We start from the raw sequence: 20,636 nt of genomic DNA, 5'->3' as shown, positions 1-20,636 counted from the left end.
GCTGGTTAAGGGCGCGCGGCTCCCACTGGCAGCACCGGCCGAGGGGGGTGGTCAGCCAGGCTGGCAGAGAGGCTGAGTCCCTGCCAAGCCCATTGGCTTGTCCAGTCCAGGGGGGTTGGATGGAACGTTCCCACCCGGCGTTTATTCTGCTGGAAAGCGACGCGCGTCAAACACTCGCCAGCGATGCTGGAATCTCAGGGGGACACGACGTTCCCCTTGGCCGCCTCCCCCCCACTCTGAGTTTCACCCTTTGCCCTCTGCACGCGGTTCTCGCACACGCAGGCCGGAATCCCCTTTTCTCACATTCCATTTCAGAGGAGGGGGCCTGTTTTGGTTCTGTTTCGGGATGGGGGTGGGGAATGGAAGCCCAGTTCGTGCCCAGCCCCTGGACCAGCTGCTGCACCCTGCGCTCAGAGCCGTCCCCTCCAGCACCGGACGCTGGTTCTATTGGCTGTTCCTTTTCCGCTTGTCCAGTCCCGCCAGGAGGTCTGCGTGTGGAGCGTTGCGTCAGCTTCTGGGGAGGGAACATCACCTGCTACTGGGACCCCGGGCCGGAGACCTACCTTCCAACCACATACACCCTCCACATCACCGAGTGAGTCCCCCACGCCTGACAGCCAAAGGGCTGTCCCTGAAAACTGTAGCTACAGCTGTTGATCCCCCCCCCCCCCCCCCCCGCGGCCTTGCTCAGAGCTGGCGGGTGCAAGGATGGGGTTGGATCCCCGCCCCTCGTGTTCCTGGCTAACCTGGGCTCTCTCCCGTAGAGAAGCAGGCCAATGCCTCTGGGAGGTCAGAGAGGCCGGGACGTGCGTCTCCAGCCGGGAGAGCCGCTCCTGCACCATCCCCGTGGAGAACCTCTTTGCCTCTTTCAGAGTCAGGCTCACGGCCGTGAACCCGCTGGGCCAGGCCAGTGCTGCAGGCCAGTGCGTGCATGGAATGAGCATTGGTAAGACCCAGCACCAGCGTGGGGAGCCGGGGTAGGGGCCCTGGGTCACCGGCAGGGGGCTCCCAGGTCCGGCTTGGGACCGACGTTTCCCTGCACACGCTGGGCTGGCAAGTCGGGGCAGAAGGGGGTTTCCTGCGACGTGGCCCTGGGGAGCGCACTGGGCTGTGCCACTGATTCTCTGTGTGCCCTTGGGGCTGGCACCTCCCCCTCTGTGCGTCTGGGCAGAGCTGCTGGTCCCTGGCAGTTGGGGGGGACGGCTGCAGAAACGCCGCCCAGGCTTGTGTGTCTCCTGTCCCAGTGAAGCTGAGCCCGCCGGAGCTCAGCGCCACGGCCAACAGGAGCGACTGCTTCCACGTGGCGTGGCGGCCGCCCAGCGAGGAGCTGCTGCAGGTGACAGATGCGCAGTATGAGCTCCGGTACCGCGATGTGGAGGGGGCGCCCTGGAGGCAGGTGGGTGGCTGTGTGCGGGGGTGGGGGAGTTAGCTGCAGGAATGACACGGGGGGGGGGGGGGTGCTGGCTGGCTCAGCCATCTCGCCCTCCATCTATCCAGGCAGGACCCGGCTGGTTCATCCCCTAATCTAGTCCCTGGCCCAGCGCTCTTGGGCAAGCGCACGACGCTCCTGAGAACCAAGTCCCACGCTTGAAACAGGGATGAACGGCCAGAATGTTCTAGCCCCTCCCCCCAACACACACACATTTACTCAGACCCCCCTCCCCCCAAAAACCTGGCACCTCCTCAGCTTTCAGTCAGCAGCCCCGGGCAGAGCCGCCGGCCGAGGGGCTGGCCCGCACATCTCCTCGCTCAGGTGGCCTGGGCTCAGAGAGCTTGAGAGAGTGGCAGCCAGTCCCCTCGCTCAAACCCCCGGTGCTTAGCCACCTCCCGTGCGAGCCGGGGGTGCTGGTGTAACTCACGGGGCTTGTGTTTCACGTTTCCCTCCCCCACCCCCACGGCTGACCCACTGAGGGATGAGCCTGTAACAGGCGCCCAGGGAGGGTTGACTCTGGCTCAAGCTGTAGCTGTTCCTGGTTTGGGCTCTGGAGGTCCCTGATTAGCTGCATCCCTCTGTGACGCTCAGGTGGCCGGTGGGGCCAGAGCTGGTGCTCACCCCTTGGCTGGGCGACGGGGGAGGGAAGGGCCCAGCTGGCTTGATCTCCGGTCTAGCGCTGCCCGCCCTGCACAGCAGATCGGGGCTCCTGGGCAGAATCGGGGGCAGCTACAAAGAGGAGGGGTAACAAGGACCCGCCCCACCCCCGTGCAGGTGGAGGTCCCAGGTGCGGAGGCCGAGCCCGCCTCGAAGGCCGTGTGCGGCGTCTCGCCCTTCACCAACTACTCCGTGCAGGCGCGGGCGCGGTACCGGAACGTCGCCTTCCGCTGGAGCCAAGGGAGCCCCTCCTGGAGCGCCTGGAGCCCGGAGAGATTCGTGAGGACTCTGCCCACGGGTAGGGAGCCGTGCTGCCCGCTCCAGCCCCTCCTGACCGCCTCCTCCCTCCCTTTGCAGCAGACCAGCCACGAGTAGGGCGCCAGGTGTCCGGTTTGGAACCGGACAGGCCGGTGTTGGAGCTTTCTGTTCGGGAAACACACGGAGACAATAGAACTGAGACAATAGAACTGAGACAATAGAACGGAGACAATAGAACTGTCCGGGACTTTCGAAATCAGCCGTGATGTGGATTGTGATGTCGTGGCCAGTGTGCCCGGTATTTTCGTGAAACCATCTGGCAGCCCTCGCATGAGCTGGGGCAGCATGGACAGGGCGGGAGCTAGAAAACGCCGGCCAGACTGTCCACCCCTACTCCGCCCTGCCCACGCACAGTGCAGGGGCATCAATGTGAGTAACCCGGGTCACGCCGGCACGTAACTAGCATGCCCGAGCCAGCTGCCTGCGGTCACCCCGATCTCCGTGCGTGGGCAGGAGGCCCGCAAGAGGGCAGGGCGGAGTAGGGGTGGACAGTCTGGCCGGCGTTTTCTAGCTCCCGCCCTGTTAGACTGCCTGCTCCTCAAGGCAGGGACTGTCCGGGTAGCCGCTAGGCGAGCGCCACTGTCACACAATCCTATTCGCCACGAAGGGTTAAACTCCCGAGTCACTGCCTGGGGTGGCGGGTCTGGTCCGGTCTCCCCCGGGTGGCAGCACAGAGCAATCGGCGCTCAGCTCCTCCCTGCAGGGCCCACTCTCTGACGGCCTCTCCCTTCCTTTGCCATGGCCTCCTCTAGCCCCGTCCAGAGGGCCCGCTCTTTGGAGGAGACTTGCCAGGCCCGCGGCTGCCGACAGGAACGAGATCACTCTGCTGTGGAAGGTAGGGGGCTAAGCGAGGGCCCAGCCTGGGAAGGGCCAATGCCAGGTGCCCCAGAGAGCGTGAACAGAGCAGGGAGTCATCCAGTGAGCCCTCCCCTGTGGACCATTCCCAGCCTCTGGCAAACAGAGACCAGGGACACCCCCTCCACCCATCCTGGCTAATAGCCACTGATGGACCAAACCTCCATGAATCTTTCTAGTTCTTCTTTGAACTCTGCTAAAGTCCTGGTCTTCACAACATCCTCAGGCAAGGAGTTCCACAAGTCGACTGTGCTGAATGAAGAAATACTTCCTCTTGTTTGTTTGAAACCTGCTACCTTCATTCCTAGGTGTGCAGGGTTGCACTCAGCCATATTAAAACGCATATCGTTTGCTTGCACCCTGCTTACCAAGCAACCTAGATTATTCAGTGTCTGTGATCTGCCTTCTTCCTTACTGGCCACTCCCCCAGCTGTACGGCAGCTGCCAGCTTTATCAGCGATGACCTTATGTTCTCATCCTGCCAGCGACCAAAGCGCTTACTTAGCTCAGGGCCAAGGACCCCCCTAGAAACCCCCCCACGTGCTGCTGACTCTGTTTGCAGTTAGGAGGCAATGGAAGATGAGCGCGCTCCTTTGGGCTGGTTGGTTTTCCTTGGTAGCGGAAGGGGTTTCTCAGGATAAAATGGACGTTTTTGCAAAAGGTTTCCATTTCTGTCCAAAGCAATTGCAGCTTTTCATCGGGACTCTGAGACTCCAGAGGGCTTTTTAGTGAACCCCCAAATCCTGGGGGGAGGAGAGTCATTTCTCAGTCAGCTCTACCGTGTCCCTCAGTCCGGTGCTAGTGGGGGAGCGCAGCCCCCCCGTCTCCCCGCCGCTTTCTCCCTTGCAGCCCCTCAAGCCACAGGACGCCAACGGCCGGATCCTGACCTACCGGCTGCGGTGGCAGCAAAGGGGGCAGCCGGCTGCCCTGGAACGCCTCACCCGCTCCCTGCACTACACCCTGGAGCTGCCGGCCTCCGAGGAACACACCTTCCTCCTCACCGCCACCAACGCCGCCGGCGAGTCGCCCGCCACCAAGCTGCGGCTCCCAGCGGGACCGGCCCAAGCAGGTTCGGCTGCTCTCTGCGCCCCCCGACACGGGGGTTCACTCGCAAGGCAACCTCTGGCTGGACCGGGGTGGCCAGGCCTGGCCTTGGCTGTGCCGGGGAACGTGGGAAGGGCCATGCGTCTGGGCTCTTGGCTACATGGGGCGGCTCCCAGCTGGAAGGGGACATTGGGTTCTCATGGGGGGAGCCCATAATGGAGCATGTGTGCACAGCGTGGGCCCCGGGACCCACTCGGCTCCATCTCTCCCCGCCCAGGTGTTGCTCCCCCTGACCTGTTCCCCCTTCAGAGCAGGGCCTGGGGGGAGAAACTGTCCTGCCCATGGGGCCAGGCCTCCCACTCCGCTCTCCCCATGCTCCTTCCAGTGCCGCTGCCGCTGCCAGTCCTGGTCTCTCCAGAGAGCGACCGCAGCCTCCTCCTGCAGTGGGATCCGCCTGGCTTCGCTGCACCCGCCTACGTCTTCGAGTGGGGCTGGGCCTGGGAGACCCGGGGGCCCAACAGCAGCTGGCACTATGAGCCGGGGAACATCAGCAGGGTGGTCCTGGCAGGTGAGTGGCTGTTGCAGAAGTGACGGGGTGGGAGGGCAGGAGGAGGGGAAAACCGAGTCAGGATCCCCCTCCACACTCCTAGCCAGGACTTCACATCAGATCTCGTTTCGTGAACAAGGCCGTGCGGAGCGCTGTCACTGCATGCGGCACTAAGGCAGCAAGAGACGGGTCTTTGTCCTTTAGTAAGCGGCGAGGATAAGAACCTACTACTGCTCCCAGCTTGCAGAGTTACTCCCTTAGCTCTGGTGCTATGGGCTCATCAGGTCCCACGTTGGAACCCTGTTGGCAACCCAAGCACGGCTGTAGGACAAGGTGTGTCCAGCCCGACGGCAGACGCAGGCTGGGGAGGTGGAGAGATGGGGGCTTGCTGGGCTGCCTGGGGGAGGCCACGCCAGGTGGGGGGCGGATGGGACCAGGCGGGGCAGCAGGAACAGGAGTGTGGGGCTGAGGCCTCAGAGGGTGCCAGGCGAGGGGGGAGTATAGGAATTGCCAGCTGGGAACAGGCTCCTGTAACAATAAGCGAAGCTGAGGGCTTCGTGGGCCTGGGAGGGAGGGGAAGGGATTCCTGCCTGACCCCTGCGATCAGCAGATACCCAGAAGCATGTGGGTTGAGGCTTCGTGTGAGGTGCGCCCCAGCGTAGAGAAACACCCATTTGTGTGTTTGAACCCCCCTTCCCCAAAGCTCCCCTGCAGCCTCTCGCCCTGTGGGGGCTACAGGGAGACCTGGGGGGCAGCGCGCACTCTGCGAAGTGGAAGAGCCTGGAGGTTTCATCATGGTTTGTGGCTGTTGTTTCCTCCAGAGGCGATCGAGCCGGGGTATCTCTACAGCCTGACCGTCTTTGCCTTGAGTGACGGAGCCGTGCGGGCTGTCGGCTCTGCGAGCGCTTACTCCAAGCAGATCGGTAAGCACGGAGTGTGTTGGGCAGACATGGGCAGATCCCTTCCTGCCCGAGGAGACACCTGGCCGTGCTCCAGCCAGCCCATGGGGAGGGCAGCTCACCGAAGAGAGCCAGGGGCTTGGCTGGGGAAGCATTAGCCTGGTGTGAGCTGCTGAGCTCATGTCCCCCAAGCCCTGAGGGTGGTTTGGGGAGCTCCTATGAGACCGAGTTGGGGCTATCTGGTTTCTACACATTTGGGACTCTTCAGCCCTGCAAGGAGGTGGGAGTGAGGGCTAGTGGTTAGGGCAGGACTCCTGGGGGCTATTCCCTACTCTGCTACTGACAGCTGAATAGCCTTAGGCAAGTCACTTTGCCACGCCATGGCTCAATATGCCTACCATTAATGGAGCGGTGGGGAGAGATGGAAAGGGCTAATATTTGTAGAGGGCTTTGAGATCCTTTTGCTGAAAAGCCTAAAACACAACAGTTGCGAATGAAGGGGGGGAGGCGGATGGAGCTGGTTAACCCTTTCCTCCCCACCCGCTATGTGGCTGCAGCTCCCTTCCGTGCCCCGACCCTGCACCCCTCCCGCATCTGGCCAACGCAGGTGGAGGTGCACTGGGAGGAGATCCCGCTGGAGGAGCGAGGCGGCTTCATCCGGAACTACACCATCTCCTACCAGGAGCAGGGAAAAGGCGCCCAGGGTAAGGCACCGACCGACCGGCTTTCTGAGCCTGCTGGCCGGGCCTGGGCTCACCAGCCAGGCCTGAGCAGCCGCGTCTCCTGCATTGCAGCCCTGGTGGTGAACGGCTCCGTCCGCCGCTGCCTCATCGCGGGGCTGGCCCCTGACTCCGTGCTGAGGGTGGGCATCTCCGCCAGCAACGACGGGGGAAGCGCCCAGGGCTCCGTCCTCACCATCAGAACCAGAAGCTTAGGTGAGGCGAGGGCAGATCCAGGCGCTGTGCCCTGGGTGGGGAGAGTTGGGGGTTCAGCACTGCTCCTGGGGGCATCCCCTCACAATGTCCCATACTGGTCCTGCCCACCCCGGGGTGAGCATCTCCCCCAGGCTTAGCTCTGTCCCCCCAACCCCCCCGCAGCGTGCGAGACACAAGGCTTGTGACTCCGCTGCTTTGCACAGCCCTGTGCACCAGGGCTCCCCAGCCCGAAGGGTTACATCTTCCATCCGCCTTGCACGGGTGCAAGGGAGCATGCCGGGCAGCAGAGAATGGGAGACAGTCCCTGTGGGCTGTGGGTCTGCGCGTGGCACCAAGCCGCTGGGGAGCTCTCGCGCACGGGCCCCGGTGGCTTTGCCCCAGAGCAGTGGCCATTCCCTGCTTCCTTCCCAGACGACGACACGGTGGAACTGCTGCTCTCCTCCCTGTGCATGGGGCTCGTGGCCCTGCTCCTCGCTGCGGCTCTGGCCTGCGTCCTCAAGCACCCCCTGTACGTATGTTGGGAGCCCCTTGCCAGTCACCCTGGGAGGCTGAGTCCCCTGCACTGGGCCCTGTTGGCTCGGGGGGGCCGGGCCCGGCCGGGCCTGGCTGTGGGGCTCGCGCTTTGGAGCACCCGGCACGACGGGAGGGAAGAGCGCGCCCCCAGCCAGCGCTAATGTGGGGGGGCTGGGCAGCGGCGTGGGCGACTCAGCGGCGCGGGCAACTGAGCTCCGTGCAGCCGCGGGATGCGGCCTGTGGGGAGCATTTGCATTCAGTCTCCAGAAGGGTTTTGGTCCCGAATTGATCCTGCGGCACATCCCGGTGCCCTGCGTCCCTCCCCCTCCCCGACTGTGCCTGCCAGACGAGCTGGACACAAGGTTCCTCTCCCCACCTTGGCCCGAAGGACAGGGTGGGGCGCTGGGGGCTGCTAAAGAGCCGCCCCGTTCCCCTGGGTCCCACCCCATCCGCCTGCCAGGGGCCCGGCAAGCCCGGGGCAAGGCTGCACTGCAGGGGCAGGTGAGGGAGGTCCCGGGCGGAGTTAGGATGGGCAGCGCATCCCCTTTGGGACTCCCACCAGCCCTAGTCCCTCCCCCACCCCCAGGGCTTTTAGAGCCCATGCCCGGAGCCCGGTGCACCCGGGGATGGGACTTTGGCAGGTTAGTCAATGCCACAGGCACCCCATGATCAGTAAAGCCTAGAGGGCCGAAGCCCGATACAGTGAGCTCCGGAGTCAGGTACCTCGATCAGTCTCAGGGCTTAGGTGCCCCCCTCCCTGGGGAGACCCCACGGCTGAGCAGGAGGTGGAGGGAGGGGTTCCCTCTCCAACGTGCTCTGGCTGTCGTCCTCTCCAGAATACGGGGCTCCTTGTGGCCGCAGGTCCCTGATCCGGCTAAGAGCCACCTGGCCAGCTGGCTGCCACAGCAGATGTGGCCGGTGAGTGTCCGTTTTCCTGCCTGGGGAGCTGGCGGGGGCTGGTTAGTAGCCGCAAGTTGAGAATTAGCCGAAAGCTGCCAACAAGCAGAAGGCGCCGGCTGAGAGCGCAGCCTGGGCCGCCAGTGGGAGGGGGGCTCCGAGGAGAGCCGCAGCAAGAGGGGTTGTAGCTGGATGCCCGGCTTCCCCAGGCAGCGGTGGCACTCGGGCGCCCGTAGTGCTGCCTGGCCTGGCACCAGGGGCCCAAACTTGCCACATCCCAGGGTTTCCTTGGCTGGCTGCAGCCCCAGGCGGGCGTTCCACAAGGAGACTGGTGCCGGGCTCTGCCGGGCTCTGCCGGGCTGCAGACTGACCAAAGCAAGTGCCAGCAAGTGGCAAGGCAGGTGCGAAACGCCAGATCCACCGCGTGGGCAAGCCAGGAGGTCGGGCTCTGTGGCCAGCACCTGCGTTGCCAGTGTGAGGTCAGCTAGGAACTCGCTTCACCTCTCTGCTGCCCCCTTCTTCCCTCCCTCCCCACCGGTTCCTGCTGCCTCCTGCCCGGACCTGGTCCCTGCCTCTGGCACATGCCCAGGGACCAGGCTGTGACGTCTCCCTCCTCCCCCCACCCCCCCAGGCTTTCAGGGGCCCATACGAGCTGGTGGTCGTGGCCCCACGGAGCAGGGTATTAGGGTGGGAGTGGAATGGGGAAAGAGCCCAGGCTGGGAGATCTCCGTGTGTCTGCCAGGGTCCACCCTCCCCGTGGGCCTTCCCCAGTGGCTGGGCATCGGAGAGCTGAGCATCCAGGACTGGGGCCCATTGTTCAGCTGCCCCATCACTGTCCCCACCCGGGGCAATGTCTCCGGCCCCCCGTCGGTGCCTGGCCTGCCCCAGCCAGGGGTACCCAACTTCAGCTGTGCTCCCTGCCTGCCTGCCAGTGGCCAGTACCACTGGGGGGGGCAGGGGGACAAGTCAGCCGCCGTGCGTCTTACTAGAATGGCAAATGGGACAGTCCCTGACGAAGGCCCCTGGGGGGCAGGGACCCACGTCAGATTGTGGCTGAATTCAGCAAATAGTTTCAGCTGGAAAAACAAAAGGGGGGGGGGGGCTTGTAATAGTCAAAGGAGTTTTAGTTTGGCCGTTTCGAAAGGAAACGTTTTGACTTTTTGTTCCCAAACGGTATTTTTCTTTTCAAACGTTGCTGCTTTGCTTTACAAAGTGGGCACACCCCCCCCCCCCATGAGCTGACAAAAAACCGGAGGGGACAAAATTGTTCCGAGTCCAACACGACGTTTAGCTCAGCCCCAAAGGAATTTGCCTGGGTGGGAGAAACCCCAACTCTTCCCACACGGATCCAGGCCAAACCATCAAGCTCTTTGAATGGGGGGGCCCTAACGAGGGAGTCACTTTGCTCTCCATGCAACCTCCTCCCCCTGGCAGGGCCCGAGGACCGTGCCGGCGGAGCAGGGCGGGAGGCAGCGGGCGAGGGTTTCCGACTCCCCGTCCCACGCACTCGTCTGTGGCCGGCAGGACAAGGGGGTGACAACGTGCAAGTCGTTCCCGGAGGCCGCGTGGGCAGCAGAGGCCTCTAGCGCAGGAGATAAATACAGGCAGCCCCTCCAGACCATCTTCGCCCCAGGAGACGTGGCCACCCCAGGCCGCTGCCCGACGGGAAGCCGAAGCAAGGTGGAGTATTCTGCGGTGATCGTCTGGGTGTATCCTGGTGGCACCCCACCGAGCTCCGGCGCTGCCTGGCCCCTGTGCACTCCCCAGAGTCCCGAGAGCACTGGTCCGAGCCAGGAGCCTGGCCGGGGGGTCTGCTTCCAAAACCCATCCTACGAAGCTCTGGATGGGCCGTGCTGGCGATCTGGCCAGCAGCCGGATGCGGGGGTGGCCTCCTTGGGTGCATTTCCGCTCCTGAGGACCGTGGTGGCGGAAGGGTCTGGAGACCCCCACCCTAACGGAGATCACCCTGGGTGCACATCCAGCCCTGTCGCACCCTAATGGCCGCTCCCTGGGCATGTGTGCGAGGAGGGAAGGCGAGCAGGCTGTCTCGCTGGACCCCCCAGGCGGGCAGAGGGGGAGCACGGAGGCAGAACGTCTCCCGTGGGAGGTGGGAGCGAGAGCCCTGCTGGTCAAAACGCGGCCTCAGTGATAGCGGGGAGGCGAGCAAACGGGGCGTGTTGAGCTGGGTCTCCGTGCACCAGAAGGGGGCAGGGCGGAGTCCCTCTTCCCCTCTGCTGCCGGCTTTTCCCCGTGCGTAGCCAGCCGGGGCCGTCCTGTCCCGCTCGCCTCGCCCGCTGATCGCCGATTGCACCGCGTCACTCCCTGGGCCGAGCGGAGCCTCTCCCAGGCGCTGGCCGCCAAGCTCGGCTCCGGCTCTTCGTTGCGGATCCCCGGTCTGTCCCGGGCGCCCATCCAGCTGTCCCGTCCTGCCAGTGTGTGACATGCCCCCCCCCCCCCGCTACATGCTGCATGAGCCGTGAGTGCCGGGGGGACTGTTCTCCCTTCCCGTGGCCTATGCGGGACCCCCCCCCCCATGTCATTGGGTCCCATAAGCCAGGTCAAGCTGCCGATCTGGTGGCTGCCACAAGATTGAACATGGTGAGTGGCCTGGAGGGCCCCAAACTCGTTAAAGGGGTTTCCTGCCCTTGCTCTCCATTCCTCCGTGGCTTCCGCGACCCACATCAATTAACCCCCCGGCTTTGCCGGCCACCTCCCTGCCGCTGATGTTCGCTTGCCTGACGCAGGATCGAGCCGGTCTCCCTTATGGAGCTTTCGCTCCCAATTTCCCGTGAGCTTTGCCCTTTGGGGGCGCATCTGACTTTGAGTCCCCCCTCATCTGCATGGTTGTGGAACGGTTAAGCCGCACGTGTTTGCCGGCCCGTGTTGTTCGTGTCTGGTCCAACAGGGGTTGGATTGTGTCTTATTGTAACAGCTTGCTCAGCACCAGAGTCTTTGGCAAGGGGGGAACCATCTGTAATCATTTTACACCCGGTTATTAAACCTCCAGAAGTCGCTGCTGTTTCATCCCCCTCCTGTTTTCTAGCAGCCGTGGGTTTCAGACCCCTCTGCCATGCTGTGGTCGCTACTTATCCCCTGGCCTTGTGCTGCTTGTCGACACCTGCTGTGGTCTCATCCCCTCCTGACCTTGTGAGTGAGCACTGCAGGGCCGGGAGCGTCCCGTGGCTGCGTATGTACAGCGCCTAGCGCCAAGGGTGTTACAAGGGTGGCTGGTCCCAGATGCAGAGACATCCTCTCCTCCCTGGGCCTGCTCCCATTCAGCCTCGTGTCTCTGTGGCACCCCGTGGAGCTGACACCCTGGGCTCGAGGTTGCCCCCTTCCTTGCAGCTTGTGTCCCCACACCCGTGGGCAAAGTCGCTGTAGCTAGAGGCGAGATGGGGAACGTGGCGCGTGGAGCGTTCTGCACCTGCCTGGCCCGCGGGCCGGGGCCCACACACGTCGCTGTCGGGCTGGAGGTTCGGACTAGTGTTCTCGTGGTGGTGGGGAACTGCTGCCTGCACGGATGAGCCCTCAGCTGAGACCAGGGCTGGGGAACCTTCTGGGGTCGGGGCCAGTGACTCACGGAAAAATCAGTCGGGGGCCACATAGAAGTGAGAGCCCCAGAAAACCCTCGCAGAGCTGCTTGGGGCTGCCTGGCTCAGGGGCCTCAGCAAAGGGACCCCCTGAGAAACACCCTTGCGCTGAGGATCTTTAAAGGGCCCTAAACAGGAAGGGGCAGGGAGCCCAGGAGCAGGGGTGGGCACAATATGGCCCACAGGCCGCCCAGCGTTTCTATGCGGCCCACCCAGCTGCTGAGCAGCGTGTACTGGCACCCTGTGTTCGGCTGCCCCTCCCCTCCCCCACTCCCCCGGCTCTCTCCTGCAGCCAAGCTGCTCCCAGGACCCACCTACGAGCTGTGCAGAGTGGGGAGAGAGGAGAGCTGAGATCTGGGTGGCACCCTGCCCCTGTTCCCCGTCTCTGCAGAGCAGTGGCGGGGGAGACGACAGAGCAGGACAGCTTTCCCTGTCTTAAAGGGACAGTCCTGGCCTCTCTCCAAAATTTACCAGCAGCAGCCAGTGTACACATGCTCTGTCACACACCTTGGGGCCTTGGGGTGCTGATTACAGACAGCCTGGGCTGCAGGAGCTCTGGCTTTGGTCCCCAGATCTGACACTGACTCTGTGACCTTGGGCAAGTCACTTCATCTGGAGTGAATGAATTCAATAGCCAGAGAGTCGGATATGCCAGCCCTTGCAGCCAGAGCAATGTTACACATGCCAGTGTTTTTAAGGCCAGATTAGCCATGGTCTAGGCATGCTTAATCCCGCCTCAGGCTAGGAGGACGGACTCTAGAGCCTACTGCCAGCCCTACTACATTCATTCAAACTGAGGCACTAGTCCAACACTCCCAGCCTCAGTTTCCCCAGCTGTAAAACTAACCTCACTAATCTTTCTTTTCCCTCACCCTTTGTCGGCCTGGTCTGTTAGAGCATCAGATCTTTAGCACAGGGCCTGTCTTGCTCTGTGGCTACGCAGCCCCACTCTGGCCTGGGTCTTGTAGCACAACTCAGCAAGAACGGCAAAGAACTCCTGGGCCGAATGGAAGAAGGTCAGCGCAGAGCTGGTAACAAACCAGAGCCACTTGTTTAAACACAAAAATAAACCTAAATATAACCCCCAAAGAAAAGACGCTGGGGGTTGAACAAAGGCGAGCGAGACGCTGCCCAGGGGCTGTGCTGCCACGGAGGGAGAAGGACAGCCGGCTGCCGGCAGTTACAACAAACCCTGTGGCCTTGCATTGTGTGGGAGCAGAAAATCCAGGCGTTGGAGCCAGGAGCCTCAGCTGTGAAGGCCCTTGGCAGGGACAAACCGGGAAACAATTGAAAACGGGAACAAAACAGTGATGACAAGGAGAGAGAAAATTAATTAAAAGGCGCGGTGGGGAGGGGCCGAGCATCCAGCCTGACGTCTCCACGCGGAGGGTGAGAATCGATGCGTTCGGGGGGGGGAGGTACAGTCCCCCCACCAGCTGGGCTATGGCAACTCCATGGGACCTGCCCTCCAAGGCCTGCCCTCCAGGAGTCCCATCCCGGTTGCAGAGTCTGGCTGCAGGGGCAGTGGAAGGGGCTGCCCCCGGTTCGTACCTCTGGTCTCAGCGGGGTATGGACAGGGTTCAGCTAGTCTGGCCCCCTGTCGCTGCTGCGGCAGGATACACTGGCTGGCTTGTCCTGAGCTCCCGGGGCTGGAAGCAGACCCCTAGCTCCAGGCGTCAAGCCCCAGCGCCATCATTCCTGCCCTAGGATGCTTGTGTACGGAATAGACCGGATGCAGGCCGGGAGGAGGGGAGGGATCGTCTCTGTTTTACCGTTGGGGAACCAAGGCACAGAAAGCTGCAAGCAACTTGCCCGGGGCAGCCTGGGGCCTTTGGGGCAGAGCCGGGAACTGAGCCTGCATCGCCGAATGCCCAGGCCCTGGGGCCGCCCTCGTCCAGTGGGTGCTCAGAGGAAGCTGGCTCCGTTTGGTTACCGAAAAGCAGCTTTTCCAACAGCAGGCACTGAGAGCTGCCTCCGGGCTGTGCGCAGGGCTGTCTCCCCCGGGACCCTTCCTGCCTAGGAAACATCACAAGCAAAGCAGCACTGGAAACAGGAAACGACCGACCCCAACACCCTTGGGCACCCTCCCTGTCACCTTTCCATGGCCAGCTTGGCTGAGGAGGGAGAATGTGGCTGCCGATTGTAGAGGGGGCCGCTTGTGCTAGGGATGTGCAGGGTGAGTGGCGCTGGTGGCTATGACCCAGGTCGCAGAGGGTATCGTAACAAAGCCAGCCCGAGCAAGGCCCTTGACAGCTGTTAGCATACAGTGTGCCACAGCCGAAGTGGGAGTGAAATACTAGCCCCTTTAGTGCTAATCATCTGAGTTAATGGAGACTCTTCATGAGCTACTCGCAGTACAGGGCTTATGACACCTTCAGTTCAGACACCCTGCAGCAGAGGGCAGTACTGCACGTGCACACACTAAGGAGGTTATTACACCATTCGCCCTGGGTCATTTTCACCTTTTAAGCCAGTCGGGCAAAGCTTCCCTGGCTCCCGGCAGGAAATGCAAGAAGTGCTCTGGGATTTTCCTGCCTCGCTTCGCTCCCACTTCCGTTTTCACCTGCCCACCCTTGGCTGAGCGGCGTTAGAACTGCAGGGCCCTACAAAGCTCCCCGCCTGGGCTCCCCGGGGGATGGACTCCTGTTCAGTTTTTCAAGGGCAGGCATATTCACGTAGCTCCAAAGGGAGGTGGGTATTTTCCAGGCGCTCAGCACAGGCTAGAAACGGCTTTCCCGGTCTCTCCCCGTCCCGGGCTCTGGAATGCTGCTGGCCCGGCCCCAGGGTTCACCGAAGGACTGGGACTGGCTGGTGCTGTTCAGGCTTCCCGCAGCTGCCTGCGTTGGCAAAGGGCATTCCCCAGGGGAGACAGCTGCAAGGGCTCGATTTGCAGAGGGTGGAGCTCAGCGCTGTCTGAGACTCGGGCCCCTTGCAGGTGGCTCAGGCTCACAAGTCACCTTTGAAAATCGTGGCCCTGCTTGTGGGGTTAACGTATTGCGCCGGCGAGATCGGGTTCAAGGCCATCGTGTGCTTAAGCCCCTTGTTGCGTGAGAACATAGGAACGGCCAGACTGGGTCAGACCAAAGGGCAATCCGGTCCAGTGTCCCATCTGCCAACAGTGGCCAATGCCAGGTGCCCCGGAGGGAATGAACGGTGCAGGGAACCATTCAGGGATCCCTCCTGGCGCCCATTCCCAGCCTCTGACAGAGCTAGCGACACCCTCCCTGCTCATCCTGGCTAGTAGCCATTGATGGCCCTGTCTTCCATGAATGTATCTAGTTCCTTTTTGAACCCTGTTAAAGCCCTGGTCTTCATAACATCCTCTGGCAAGGAGTTCCACAAGTTGGCCGTGCGTTGTGTGAAAAAATACTTCCTTTTGTTCGTTTAAAACCTGCTGCCTCTTAATTTAATTTGGTGACCCCTAGTTCTTGTGTTATGACAGGGCTCGACAAACTATCGAATCTACTCGCCCGTGGCGAGTAGATTTCAGCTCGGCGCCCCGTTTACCGGAAGCACATGCATGCGCAATGCGGCTCTTGTGCATGTGCAGTGCGGGGCTGGCGAGCGGCTTTCCCCGCCGTTTGTCACGCCCTGGGAATAAGTATATAACTTTTCCTTATTTACTTTCTTATTTTCATATCTCCTGTTAGTCTCCTTTTTTCTATGCTGAAAAGTCCCAGTCTTACTAATCTTGCCTCATATGGCATCTGTTCCAAACCCCTCATCGTTTTTGCCGCCCTTTTCTGAACTTTTTCCAATGCCAAGATAATTTTTTGGGGACGAGATGGCCACTTCTGCACACGATATTCACGATATGGGTGCACCATGGATTTCTCGAGCAGCCATAAGATATTCTCTACCCCCTTCTTCATGATTCCCAACATTCAGGTCAATAGGAATATTATGGGACGTGCTGATTTGCCAGGATGCTTTTTGCACGATCTGGAAACGTGGTGGCATCGGACAAGCCAGTCCATGTTATTTGTACCTGGATGCATGTGGCACTCACTGCAGAGCACAACAAGGGTGCCTTTTCCCAGGGCCTCTTGCGAGCGCATTGGAAACATTTGAGGTTGGTGTGTGTGTGGCGGGGGTGCCTGCCAGCTGTGCGCACAGTTCTCCCCTAGACGCAGAACTGCAGCTATTCCGTGTACTTAGCCAGGTTAGTTAGTGAGCTCTTGGATATCGGCTTTCTGTGTTATTTTTGACCTGGCAACTAACGGGTTAATCCCACCAGCTCCTACAGCACTAGGGAGAGTTTGCTCAACAGGTGCCTGCCGCCTGCCTCGGCGCAGTCCCTAGGAAACGGACACGGTGTTCCAGCAAAACCCAGTACGACACATTGTTCCAGCGAATGTTCTAGCCTGCACTTGTGTCTAATCCTAGAGGAGAACAGCTTGCGAGCTGCTGCGAGCGGGAAGGGCTGGGATGCATCAGGACACAGCAGCTGCCATGGTGGCTGGGAGGAGAGTGTGTTGGAGAAATTCTCTTTCTAGCGAATCAGGGACTTTTCCTGTAGACAGGAAGTATCTGCAGGGTTTGGTTCCTCTGCTTCCCCAAGTCCTGGGGTCCTGTCTGGGCCAGGCTCATGGCTCTGGTTCTGGGTGGGCCGTGGGCCCACAAGTGCAGGAAAGGGTTGTAGCATTTTGGTTTGGTCTCACGTTCCGGTCCCAGGCTTCCTCCGACTCTGGGGCAAGTCACTAGCTCTCTGTGCGGCCGGGTCCCCGTCAGTGAAACAGGCTCATCCCTCACGTGTAACTTGTGATGGTGAGCTCTTGGGGGCAGGGGCTGTCCCTCCCGATGTGTGTGCAGCACCGAGGCCAGTGGGGCTGGCTCCTCTAGGACCGTGTTCCCGCCAGGAGTACATGCGTGCAGAGGTCTCCCGGGGGTATTTAGCTCCTCCAGATCCATGTTTCTCAACCGGGGGGCTGTGGTCTCAGTGGAGGTGCTAGGATGGGCAAAGGGAGGGTCACAAATGCAGGGCCGGCGGTGGTGGTGGCAAGCAGGCCAGTTGCTTAGGGTCCCACGCTACTGGAGGCCCCGTGCAGATAAATTGCAGTCTAATTTTGTGAGCAAGCGGGTTTTTCAGTGAAGTGAAATTGGGGGCTACGCAAGACAAATCCGACTCCAGAAAGATGGGAAGTGGCCTGGAACGAGACTAGGAGCCATTGCCCTAAGGGTGAGACCGATCTCGGCTGCGTTGCACACACTTGTTCCCAGCCCTGCGGCGCCCACATGCCAGCCTGGCACAGGCTTCGTTCGCGGCCGGAGAGGCTTGCAGCAAAAATGCTACCGCAGAGGCACTAGCTCTGTGCTCTAGTCACTGGGGCAGGGTCCTGATCCCCTTTCATTCCGCGCCCTCCATGAAATGCAGCGCCACACGGCCCGTCGGCGCCAGAGGGTACCGGAGCAAGAGTGCCCATGCCTCGTGGACGTGGGACTGAGGCTTCGAGGAGCCACCGGCTATGCCGCGAAACAAGGGCCCAGAGAGACCTCGGTCAGCTGGCTGCGGGGTGAGACTAGCAGGGCAGCCGCTGGGGATTGGGCTGGATTTCGGACTGGAACCTTGGCCTCGAGTACAGCGCAATTCGCCCTCTGCTACCGCCATCCCAAGTGAGCGCTAGAGCAGAGCACGTCTGTTACCGCTGCTCGCTGGGAGACAGCCAGGTGCTGTGGCTGCAGGCGGCTCTCCTGCTTTCTCCCCTCCGAGGGTCTGGCCCTGCTGTTCCTGGCCCCGGTTTGATTCCAGGGCCGGTTCCTGCCGCTGCAGTTTGGCAGTTCTGACAGCGGAGGGCACCATCGCTTCAGCTTGGCCGCGTTCTCGCCCTCCAGCCCCACGGTGAACCCATCCCGCGCCCCTGGCCTGGGCCCTTGTGCCTAGACTTGCCCAGCCGTGAAAGGCCTGCCTGGGCGCCGCAGGGCGAGCCCCAGTCTGCCTCTAGGACCTGTCTGAAAAGAGCCCACGTTTTCCATTGTTCATGGGCTTTCACTTAAGCAAGTCCGAGGGATATCTCAACGTTCTCCGGCCCCGGGCACCGGCCCCTCCACCCGGCTTGTGCCACCCCCCTCCCCCAGCCCCTTTTCCACTGAAGCAATAGGTCAGAGGCGCCCGACCTGTTACAAGAAACGCTCCAGGCGATTGCAGCCTGTGAGCACGGTGTTAGCTGGGGGCTCCCGACGTGCCCCCTCCTTCCAGGCCTGCCAAGGGCTTGCTGGGAAGAAAAGCTGCAGCCGGGCTAAGTAAGCAGGCCAGCAACATGGCAGGACCCCCTGCATTCCCCGTCGATAGCAGGGCTGTGGCTGGAGCACGTCCGGTGTCCTGCAATGTGGCTGCACTGGCCTGGGGTGTTACAAAGCGTTTCTGCCAGGTCGCTCAGTCGCACTCGATGTACGTATGGAGCCTTTCCCCACAAGCCCCTTTGCAGACGGGGCTCCTGCTGGCAACCTGCTCAGCACACCCTGCCACGAGACGTGGAGCATATCTAGGGCAGAGGCCACCCACTTGCACGGGGCATGAACCATGGATGTGGGGACGTCGGTGCCAAGGACAACAGGGAGCCCCCCCCACTCCGGTGCTTATGGAAAATGCTCTTGGATCGTCAGTGTGTGCCTGGAGCAGGCCCAGGCCTTGCCTCGAAGGGCCCCCCAGGGTCAGGGGTGTGGCGCTCACGTTGCCAGCCGTGGAAGGATAAGCTGGGTCAGGCCGGAGGGGTTTGGCCCTGTCTCCAGGGAGGCTAGAGCTTCCAGGGCTGCTCAGGTCATACGCTGAGCCACGTGCCCTCTGCCACTGTCCCATTCGTCTCAGGGCACAGGAGGAGCTGGGGGACCCGGTGCTAGGAGAGGGGGTTGGAGGGTGATACTGAGCCTGATGGGGACCCAGAGCCAGCAGAGACGTGAGACTGCTCTAGGGGAGCTCAGTGCCGGGGGCTGGGAGAGGAAGGGTTTGTGTAAATAACCAGGAATCATCCCCCCAGCCTCCCTCTCGACAACGCTGGGGCACGCTGGGCATCCCAGGGACCGGCTAAAGCGCTGACCACTGGGTCCCCAGGCCGGCTGGGAAACTGCTCTTGAAAGAACCAGCAGAGAGGCCAGGCTGGAGCTGCCACCTTCCTGGGGGAGGGGGGAACACGGCTGCCCACCAGGGTAGGCTACACGGCAGCTGTGAGCGCGCCTCAGCCCCTGGCACCCTGGCCATGCTCCCAGCTGCAGGGTAGACCAGGGCTGCTCAACTTTGGAAGCCCCAGTGAGACTCACAGCACATGCCGAGGGCTGCAACTTAAGTGTGGTTGCAGGTACATGCAAATATATGTGTAAATATATGCAAATAGCATCTTTCACACTGACAGGCGTGGATACAGAGATAGGGCAAGACTACACAATGCGCAGGACCCATTGAAGTCAGTTCTGCTGATATAAAGACAATGCAACGTTTACCCAATATCCACCCATATGACAGCACTTTTAACGAGCAATGTCAGTCCAGGCATTTAGCTACTAAAATGCACGTCAGCCGAAGACCATTATCTTGACTAGTGTTTTGTTTTGGCTTCACAACAGTCCAGGCATTTAACTACTAACACACAAATCAACCCAAACCGCACCGTAAACCCGGCCGGCACTGCGGGCTGCGTGTTGAGCAGGCCTGGCGTAGACACTCCCCCGGGCACCGGTAGCCTCCCCGCCCTGGCCCATGCACTGACTTATGCCACATTCAAAGGGCGACTCGGCCATTCCGGGCGCCGTGGCACGAACACATTGTGCTCCACCAAGGCAAGAAACGGGGCAGGGGGACTAATAAACGCCTCGGGCTGGCTGCCAGCCCAGGGGCACTATGGATCAGCTCAGCTCCTCCCACCGAAAGCCCTCAAGCAAGTGGAGCAGAGCCTCAGATCTTAGCCGCTAGCAAGGTGAAGGCCTAGGTGACAAGGGTTGCAGAGGGGCGCCATGCCCGGGCGAGGGGCAGCGGGGATGGGAGGGGTCGCCTGCGTTGCTGCTAGCGAGGGCTGTGTCACTAGAGAAGACGCCAGCGAAGAGCAGAGGCCGCCATGGCACTGCTGCTTTGGTCCACACCCGCCAGTGGGACACGCCCAGCAGACCCTTTGCTGCGCTGTTGTTGGGGAAGCATCTCAGGCTGAATCCCAGCCCCTGAGCCTGCAGGGACCTCTGGGCAGGCCGATCTTACCCTCACGCAGCCCCCTGGAGAAGTGGGGGCCCCACATGCTTGGCGCTCATTGCAGGAGCAGGGCGTTAAAGGGGTTGGGGGGGGGGCTAGGCAGCAGAGGGAGGACGTGCTGTAAATTTCCCGGGCCTGGCTCTGCAGTTTATGCAACTGTTCTCACTCGTGCAACCAAGGTGCAAAACACCATGGTCGTGTCTCACACCTGCTCACATCCGCTTTGCCCAATGGGAATGACTGTGCAGGGTGCCGGGCAGCGCAGAATCAGGCCCCTCCCCCTTTAGGCCTCAGTCATGCACCCCAGTTTGGCACGGTAATCAAGGGGGCTCCTTCTGCCCAGGCAGGTCAGACTGCAAAAGCCAGCGCATGTCAAGGGCAGAAAGGGTTAAACATCTCCCCAGCATCCCCAGGGCATCCTGCCAGGCCTGCTGGCCTCCCACAAACACCTGGGGCACCCGCTACAAGCCAGCCATGGAGCACGTCAACAGACTGGATTGACAGCTGTCACCAGGCTGGTTCCTGTCTTGTTATTACAATTCCTTCCGTTTCTACCCAAGGATCGGTCCCGGGATCTGAGCCTTTCCTACACAGCTGAAGCAACAGCCAAGATAAATGCAATCCTGACAAGCATCCTCATGGGAATCTAATGCTGTCTGTGGTCCTAGCACTCTAGACTTTTCACTTCTCTGTTTTAACCTTTGCATTATTTGGGTTTCCATTGCCGGCTTCCCCCCCTCGTCTCCCTCGCCTAACTTCTGTGCCCTGCTAGCTAG

At 61.4% G+C, this 20,636-nt stretch overlaps 1 protein-coding gene across 3 annotated transcripts in view; it reads left to right on the top strand.

The window, feature by feature from the left end:
- Window positions 1–20,636, top strand: part of LOC112546408 (granulocyte colony-stimulating factor receptor-like) — a 31,493-nt gene that overhangs the window by 9,933 nt on the left and 924 nt on the right. For 2 of the 3 annotated variants that reach the window (XM_075902564.1, XM_075902563.1), the window contains 13 exons: window positions 475–595; window positions 765–946; window positions 1,245–1,396; window positions 2,207–2,387; window positions 3,160–3,242; window positions 4,112–4,331; window positions 4,692–4,874; window positions 5,675–5,776; window positions 6,310–6,456; window positions 6,547–6,687; window positions 7,099–7,195; window positions 8,037–8,118; window positions 9,532–11,121. In XM_075902564.1, the coding sequence (XP_075758679.1) occupies window positions 475–595; window positions 765–946; window positions 1,245–1,396; window positions 2,207–2,387; window positions 3,160–3,242; window positions 4,112–4,331; window positions 4,692–4,874; window positions 5,675–5,776; window positions 6,310–6,456; window positions 6,547–6,687; window positions 7,099–7,195; window positions 8,037–8,118; window positions 9,532–10,095 (2,255 nt within the window). In that variant the 3' untranslated portion in view covers window positions 10,096–11,121. Of the gene's footprint in view, window positions 1–474; window positions 596–764; window positions 947–1,244; window positions 1,397–2,206; window positions 2,388–3,159; window positions 3,243–4,111; window positions 4,332–4,691; window positions 4,875–5,674; window positions 5,777–6,309; window positions 6,457–6,546; window positions 6,688–7,098; window positions 7,196–8,036; window positions 8,119–9,531; window positions 11,122–20,636 lie in introns of those variants that run through there. The other variant, XM_075902565.1, reaches the window with a different exon arrangement.

This window comes from Pelodiscus sinensis, chromosome 19 (genome assembly GCF_049634645.1).
Source record: "Pelodiscus sinensis isolate JC-2024 chromosome 19, ASM4963464v1, whole genome shotgun sequence".
Taxonomy (NCBI): domain Eukaryota; kingdom Metazoa; phylum Chordata; order Testudines; family Trionychidae; genus Pelodiscus; species Pelodiscus sinensis.
This window is presented reverse-complemented; position numbering and strand designations above follow the sequence as displayed.